This window comes from Morone saxatilis, unplaced genomic scaffold (genome assembly GCF_004916995.1).
Source record: "Morone saxatilis isolate NCDOM2014 unplaced genomic scaffold, NCSU_SB_2.0 Contig8, whole genome shotgun sequence".
NCBI lineage: Eukaryota > Metazoa > Chordata > Actinopteri > Moronidae > Morone > Morone saxatilis.
The window spans coordinates 594,196-603,053 of record NW_023340257.1 but is presented as its reverse complement, the minus strand read 5'-3'; the positions used below and the strand labels follow the sequence as shown (position 1 = coordinate 603,053).

Sequence of the window (8,858 nt, the reverse complement as noted above, 5' to 3'; positions counted from 1 at the left end):
AATAAGCAGTGTATTCCCTACAATAATAATAATAATTCCTATAGATACAATAGGGCCCCTTTTCTACCTGGTCCGCATGTGATCTGCATTTGGATATTTTATCACTAAAAACTAATGCAGATGTCCAATCAGAATGCAATACAATTGGCCAGACTATATCTGGCTTGCATTGCATCCCTTGACCTGCAACACACCATGCTTGTTAATCTGTTTTGCATATTACCACATTGCATATTCAAGTAGGAATGGTGTTTGCAAATATTTGAGCAGCTTGGACTAAAAATAAACTGTCCATGGAAATTATAATATAAATAGTGCAAAAAGTTTGTGCGTTGTAGGTTAGAGTTTAAACCAGTCTTAGGTCACATGCTAATATCAGGAAGAGATGGGGTCAATATTATATTATTATAATGCATTGCTGTGACCCTGAACATTTTGTAAAAACACTGCATCACCTTCTGGACTTATTTGACATTGGACAAACTAATGGCTCTAGCCTAAATTAAAGGTCCAGTGTGTATTTAGTAGCATCTGCAGATTGCAACTCTATTGCTTCACCATCCCCTTCTAAGTGTGAAGGAGAAACTATGGTGGCCACAAAATGAAAAACGTGAATGCCCCTATCTAGAGCCAGTGTTTAGTTTGTCCCTTTAAGGAGCAAGCACTTTTGTTTTATGTGTTTGTGTGTTTTTGGATATGCATCATTCCCGTGTTAGTAGCGTTTTGCCGTTTGCGGCGCGTTTGCTCTTGTTGGCCACCATATTATACACTGATGAAAACTTACATGTTAATATTATATTCCATTTATGCCAATAGATCACTCTAAAAGTTACACACTGGACCTTTAAGATAAGTGTTTTTTCTCTTAATAATTTTTCTCTAAAGAATGTTTATTTAAATATAATATGACAAATATGCCAGCATCTACAATTTGCACTTTTATTTTCTCCAAACTTTGATACTACATTTATTGATAAAGCACAAAGCTTATTTCCCCATAACTATTACTAACAATCAGGGCCTTGTTCAAGAGTAAATAGCCTCTGTGGATAAAAAAGCTGCTTATAGGCAACTGTTGTGTGTGTATTTGTGACAGACGTTGGCATTGTCTCACTTTTCCAAAATGCATCTACTTTCATTTGTGATATTTTGGGACAGATAGTGAGGACAAACAGACACTACAAAACACTGTACAACATTACCTTCAAATTGCTGCATACACACACACACATACACATTCACAGGGGCTATTTTGGATGCCTCTAGTCTGAGCTAATGGTGCATTTCACACAGCTATTTTTGAAGGCATTAAGGCACAGCAAGAATCCAATTGGTACAGCCATCCATCCCTCTACTCAAAATAGGCAACCCATTGTTGACATATTCTCTGAGAAAAACAAGGCTTCTTTCCGCTCCCCCATCATGGCAGTGAGGGTATAAAAGCCTGCAACCTCTGACTGCCTCACTCCAGGAGAGTACATCACAGGGACTTTGAAAAGGCAGTGGAAATATGGGTTAAAATGCAGCTGTGGGGAGGCTGTCAACTCCCAGTCCGCAGTAAAACACAGAAGGCATAAAGGGCTAAGAGCACGGACTGCTTTCTAAAGTACTCACTAGCTGTGCTGGGCTCTCCAGGCAGTATGTGACATGTGAAATAATGTATAGTAGCACAGATATCAAACTCAAAAAGCATTTTCCTTCTTGGAGTGAACAATAGCTCATCATAAACAGTAAAGGGTGCATCATAATCAATGAAATGCCACATCTTGACTCTTGTTGAAGGTTCAAGACTTGCAATGATACAAATAAAAAAACCAAATCACTTTCATAGAAAAATGTGTTGCCTAAATGGCCATTATTGTAAGAAAGAAACATTTCCAAGTAAATTTTTAGAGGAAAGGATGCCAAACCTGTCCATCACAGTGAAGGGAACTGCACTTTCATGTGATGGATCAAAGATGGCCACATGTCTCCTGTCGGCTCTGTTACTGCAATGTTCCTAAGTGTCCTGTGGCTACACTTCAGCAGTCTCCTTTTTCCTGTCTCCACCAGCTCACCTTTCTGCTCTCCAGTCGCCGGCCCCCAACTAGCGGCTTGGCTGTACCTGCACCGAATCTTCAGGTACCTGCTGTCTTTGCTGACTTCCAGCCTCGTTGCTGACCTCCAGAATGACATTTGTTGGCGGCACCAAAATGGTAGTCTTCCGAGCAGTAGTCTTTAGACCACTCTTTAGACCGCGCTTTTTACACTGCATGCCACATTCACCCTTTCACACACACACAGCGATGGCCCATTGCACAGAACAGAAACTAACTCATTCATTCACATTCACACACCATTGCGCAGTTCAGTATCTTGCTCAAGTTCTTCGACATGCACCGGGAAGAGCTGGAGATTGAATCAACAACAACCAACAACCAACAACCAACAATTGGTGGACAACTCGCTCTACCTCTGAGCCACAGCCTCCCCTGTCGGTCACGTCATCCTCCAGAGCTCTCTGCTTGTGTGGTCATCCTCCTCTCCATCCTCAAGAGGTGTTCTGCCTATGTTTCCAGCTGCCAGGACCTATAGTCCAGACCTGGTTCCCCATCACTGGCCCAGCCAACACCCACTCCTGGTTCCCCATTGGTGGCCAAGCCTGCATCTGCCCCGGGTTCTTAGTTGGTGACCGGGCCGACACCTGTTCCTGCTGAGCTGCAGAAGCCTCCTGTTCGAGTGATGTGAAACTCATCAGTCCCTTTGTCATGGCTGCCACCAGTTCCTGTGCTGCAGCAACAGCCTAGGCTGTAGAAGTCCTTGGTTCCTGTGTTGTAGCAGTCTCCTGTTTCGCTGGCTCCACTGTCTCACCTTTGTGCTGTTTTGATTATCTACCCCACCCTGATTAGTTTCCAGTTATCCTCCCATAGTGTATTTAGTCTGTGTTCTTTTGTCTCAGTGCCAGTTTGTCTTATGTCTATTAGTCATTCATTCTAGCTGTTTCCCAGTATTGTTTCGGGTTTCACTTTGTTGTCTTGAACCTCTCCTGTTTTATGAACTTTGAATTTTGCCTTCTTGCTTGGATTTGTTCACCTGTGTTGAACTGCTTTACCAGTATTGACCTTCCTGCCTCATCATTCTCGTAAGCCTGCTGACCATTTACTTTAGCAACACATCTTTTTGAATTGCACAGCTCTGCCTCAGTTGTCTGCATTTGGGTTCAGTTCTTTGTGTTCCTGGTTATCCTGCTTGAACAATGACATTTTAAACAGACAAATCAGATATAGCCACTTGTCAGAACCTCTGGGCTACCTAACAAATGTCATGTGGTTACTGCTGTCTTGACGTTTATGGCTATTTGGCAATCACGGTGTAAAACCTAGTCAGCACAACATGAATGGTTGAGGGCCAGCCTGCTCCATAAACAGAAATCATCTGCATAATTCACCATGGATAAATGAGCTCCAAATAAGCCAGTAGGGTGCCATGGTTTAATTTTACAGGACTTCGGACAAACAACATATTTTTACTTGTTGGTCAGTTGGCTCAAAATATTTCATGGACACAATTCAGGCCATTCCTTTTATCCAACAGCTCTTAAATTACAAATTTAAATATGAATGCAACAGCACACATTTTCAGAAAACCTTTCGTGGAAGTGTTAAGGACAATTAATTAACAATTAATTGAAATATTGTAATGGCAATATGGCCATATGCAATATGCAAATCGCAGAAGCTGCAATTTGTTTGATAAATGTAAAATATGTGACAAAACAGCATTATAATGAAGTACTGTAGTTTGAAGAGAACCCCTGGTCCAGAGTTCTTCACAGGTCCAGTTTTGCAAACCAGCACACGCCTGCATCTGCAGAACTTATGAAGTGGTATGGAACCGACCCGTTACCCGCCATTATCTCCAATCAAATCCAGACACGACCAGTTAAAATGAAGTCAAGTTAAGTAGAAAAGTCCTGCAACCCAACTTGTGACACATGCTACAGACACAGTCATATTTTTACCTTTACTTATTATTTATGATTATTTGACTTAATTAGAAGTATAATATGTAGAAACATGAATTCAAATCATAATTAACCAATTGGCTGAATCAATCAAACTGTTGCTTCTCACTACGCTGCTGCTCTGTCCACATGACCAGCTAAGTATCAGTGCCAATCAAGCCTTGTGCCAGTTGAATCTAAATCTCCACACACAGTTTCAAACAACCTGAGGTCCCAGCCAGCAGACAAAATTTACAGCTAACTGGGTTGTCCTTTTCCTCCTGTTTTGGCGGCTAGAGAATTGTGTTCTTGGAAAAGTTTATGTCTAGCTTGTGGCTTTCACAACAAAAGAAAATCCTGGTGGCTGATTAGGCTTGATAACATTTAGCTGATTAAGATGTTAAAATAGTCTGTACAGTCATTTTCATTTCACATTTTTTCATCACACATTTTTGTTCTTGCCCAACTGCCCACCTCCATTTTTACCCGTCCCCATACCAAATTATTTACATTTTTATATATTATATAATTTAAATAATTGTACCCGTTTGCGGGTTACCCAACCCAGTTCCCTGGCCTACAACTGTTGTTCTCCAGGTTTAACGAAACATGTATGTTTAGTACAGCATCATTTTTCATTAAATTTGTGATGATGAATTATCATTCCTATAACAATTGTTGATCATATCACAGTATCTGTCAAAATAATTGCAATATGATGTTTTTACCATATTGTGCAGCCCTACTTAAGTTTCATAAGACAGACTTGGCTAAAGATTTTCACCTTATTTAGATGCAGGTTGTACATTTCAGCTATGGAGAAGTGAGGTATCTCTGAATTTGTGTTAGAATGCAGCAATGTAAAGCATTGCATGTATTTTAATGTGCCTTGTGAGTGTGTGTGTGTCTCCAATGATAACTGTTTGCATAACTGATTAGGCACTAATCAAAAGTGAAACATCAATTCCAGGCATGGCCCTCAACAAACAGGTAAGCAGAAAGTGGGAAGAAAGAAAGGAGGGGAGCTTTTATTAGCTGAGCCTGTAGAGGAAGTTGCCTCTAAGAGGCTGTGACCTTGGAGCTTTGCTATCAGACACATGCATAAATAGGCACGTACTGCTGTGCCACAACCTTCAGCTTTCATCAGAGGCCAACATGTCATCCAACAAAAATGGACTGTGACAAATACAAGGAGACAATTGGTTTGTGTAGAATGGACAAAGACGGGAAAGTGGCCAAAGAAAGCTGAGGAAGATACCATTCCTCTCGCCAATATCTCACCACGGTAAGTAGTCCCAATGCAACTGCACCACTGCGCACAGTACATACTGTCACAACTAAATCCTCCAGTCACTACAAACCCTTTAAGTTGCTCTTGAATTATTGTTCTGTATCACACTTATTACACACTGCAGTACACACAACAAAATGAAGATGCCCATGTAAACAAATGACATGTCTATAGAAAATATACCGAAGCAATATCAACACGGGACGGAAAACTGCAATCATTACTGCTGCCATTTACCATCAGCGCTGCGTCTAACACACGCATCACAAACTACATTCAAGGAAGCACTAAATGGGATATGAAAACAGGATAAGGCAATGGAAGAAGTTGACTCGGAATGCTGTAATAAAACAGTGCTAAATTGAGCCAAAAACAACTGGTAGAATAGAAGTGGAGAGGCAGATTGAACACTGACACAAACATATACAACATGAGTCGTTTCATTTGACCTCTTCTGAGTTGGGTCCCTGGCAAGGATTATGGGCAGTGCTTCAGAAAAAGATGAGCTCCTCGCTTTTTCAATAGTCAGTTTTTAACCTCTGCAGTGAGCCGACTATTCTAAATCCATCAACGCTGCGAGGGGAAAAGGGGAGAAAAAAGGCTTTTTACGTTTCATGTCTGAGCACCAAGGTCATTTTGGTGCCATCTGAAAAATCACAGGGAAAAGGCAAGAGCTAAGCCAAAATAATTAACCTAAAGCATCAGCTGCCCCTTTAACAGGGTCTTTATAAAGGGTCTCAGACTGTATGAGGCAGGAATGAAAACAAAGATATACGTGTAATATAAGTGTAATGTGCAGAGCAGGCAGACAGATGTTTGGATGAGGCTGTCAGAGAAGATCTGAAGTAATAACATGATTAATAAATGGTCAATTGATAGTCAATTAAATTCGAATTAAAAAAAGTTATTCCACTGTGCTACATAGGGGGTTGTGATCCGCTAGATGCCACTAATCTAGTGGTATAATTGCAGACTGCAACTCCCTTGCTTCACCCACCCATGAAATGTGAGAAAAACCCAAACGCCCTTCTCTAGAGCCAGAACTTGGTTTGTCCCTTCTGGGCTACTGTAGAAACAGAAAAGTGACCTGCAGTGTCTGTAGATAAAACAGCTAAATGTAAGGTAACATAAAACATAACAATTTCTATATTTAGGCAATTATACTTCTATGATATGTTAATGAAAACATAATTATGAATATTTTATATATAGATCCTTCTAAAACCTTTAAAGGTTTACAAATCATTTGGTAATCATTCTCAGATATTTAATATAGTAAATAAAATGTGTGCAACAATAAACAGTTTACTAATGCAATCGGAATGTAATTTTGTATTGTCTTTTATCAGCTATATATATATACATATTTCATATTTCTTAAATTACACAAACTGATAATAAAATAACATAAATTGTAGCATAACTAATAAGTAGTAAACTATTAATTATAATTTAATTGTTTGTTAAAAGTGAAATAGAATGTTTAATTAACTATCAATTTACCATTTATTAATGATGGTTATTATAAAGTAGGAATAATACATTGAAATTCATATTATTATGTATTATTCCAATAATTAAATCATAGCCCATAAATTGTTGATCCATAATAATAATTTATTTTGATTTCTTATGCAAAATGTTTAAAAGGCTTTGTGCTCTATGTTCTAGCTATTTTGTGAATGTTTATGATGTACTTCACTAGTAAACATAACCGCAAATAAACATTAGCATTCTTTTTACTATCAGGTGTACATAAACAACAGGTTCTTTTTAAAATACAAAAATGTTAAGTTATCAGTTATCTTATCCATGTCTGCTGGGGAAAAAAACATATGGTACATCCCTATTATAAAACGTTAGTGATTAGCTACAAAGCTCTACTACCAGTAACACATGGAGCAACCACTGTTGAGGAGCAAGGGCAGTTGAAGGAGATATCACAGTGGTAGGAGGCTGGGATTTGACAAGCTGTCTTGGCCAACCCTAGTGGGCCATCAGCTATGTGTGTGTGAGAATGTGTGAAGAATGACAGCAGCCCACTGTGTTCCCTGGTGCTCTGTGGTCTGTGGCCTTGAAGGCAGCACAGTCCCGAGGCTAACGTATTTTAATCCTGTTTCCTCTGGCTTTGTCACACCATGGGACTCCTCCAGCACTGCTCTCTTTCTCTGCCTGTATTTCCATCCAAACTTTTTGCTTTTCAATTAATGCGGTAAAACAGGGAGACATTGCAGGGTGACAATTTTACAAATATAATTTGAGACGTATTCTAGCCACAGAATGGAATGAAAACATGGAAAACACATTTCAAAGCAGTAGCAATTCTCTCTCTAGCTTGTCAGAAGAAAGCATGTCACATGTTTGCGAGACTTGGAGTTGGCACAGCAGCGCACCTCCCATTCTACCACATAAAGCATGAAATCAGGTGTTAAGTGTGTATTTCTGTATACATAGTGAAATAATAGCTTAGTGTCACCTTATCAAATCAAATTTGGAGAGAAAGGGGGATTGCATTTCACTGAGATCAGACAGCTGTGTGTGGACTGCCAGTGAATTTGTCCTTTGAGCAGAGCTGGTCAGGCTGGGTTGATGTGACAGCATTACACATTCATCTTGAGGAACCCTGCTGAGATCTGACACCCCAGTGTGTGTGTGTGTATGTGTGTGCCCCAGTGTGTGTAAGAAGAAGAATTAAACAGTTTAGAACTTACCAGGGAACTGGTAGCTATAGCTTGGGGTGAAGCCAGTGTAACCTCTACCGTATGTAGCTACAATGTTGGGGTAACCTGGAGAGAAGGAAAGATATGGTTGTTAAGAAAATCTCATTTGAATCTAAATTGAAATGTATGGAAGCATATTGCTCACACAGAAGCAAAAGAAAAAGGGACCAGTATCACATGAAAAATGTATTGTTACAACTTGGTCCAGTTGCAGTTATACAGTGATGCTACAGAGTGGAGGCTCCTCCCTCACAAATGATCTTTGACTAGGTGCAGAGAGCAGCTGCAGAGAGCACTTTAATTAGACAATGGCAAGTTATTCACGGAGTGCCAGCTCATATGATCTGCTGCCAGAATCTTTTGTTGTCATTTCAACTGGTGAAAGTGACGCTCATCACCAGCTAAGTTAAGCTAGCTGAATGTTTGAGCTTTCTTCATAAAGAAGAGAAAGTCAGAGTCAGAGAATAGCAAATCTGTGTATTTTTGCCAACGTGGATTTCAGAATTCAGAGTCACCAATGCACACAAACATACTCACATATGTAACAGACTAGTATAGAACACTAATCCACTCACCATAATTGCCATCATTTATATATGTAGATTTACTGGCTCAAGGGCTCCCTCTCCCAGTGAAGTACAGTGAGGTGTAACTGAGCTCAGTTACACATACACATGTAATTTACATTCACATATAGGAGCAAAATGCTTGAGACTATAGTGCTGAAACACTAGCAGGAATCCATTTACTAATTGGTATAAAGAATCTGAATCAGAATCAGAATCAGAAATACTTTAATAATCCCAAGGGGAAATTCTTTTCGTTACAAGACTCCAGGTACACAAACAACATATATTATACAAGC

At 39.6% G+C, this 8,858-nt stretch overlaps 1 protein-coding gene across 1 annotated transcript in view; it reads right to left on the bottom strand.

Annotated features, from left to right (window-relative positions):
- Positions 1 to 8,858, bottom strand: part of LOC118341925 (RNA-binding protein Musashi homolog 2-like) — a 37,341-nt gene that overhangs the window by 27,419 nt on the left and 1,064 nt on the right. Inside the window, exon 2 of the mRNA XM_035680343.1 lies at positions 7,985 to 8,059. Within this exon, the coding sequence (XP_035536236.1) occupies positions 7,985 to 8,059 (75 nt within the window). The remainder of the gene's footprint in view (positions 1 to 7,984; positions 8,060 to 8,858) is intronic.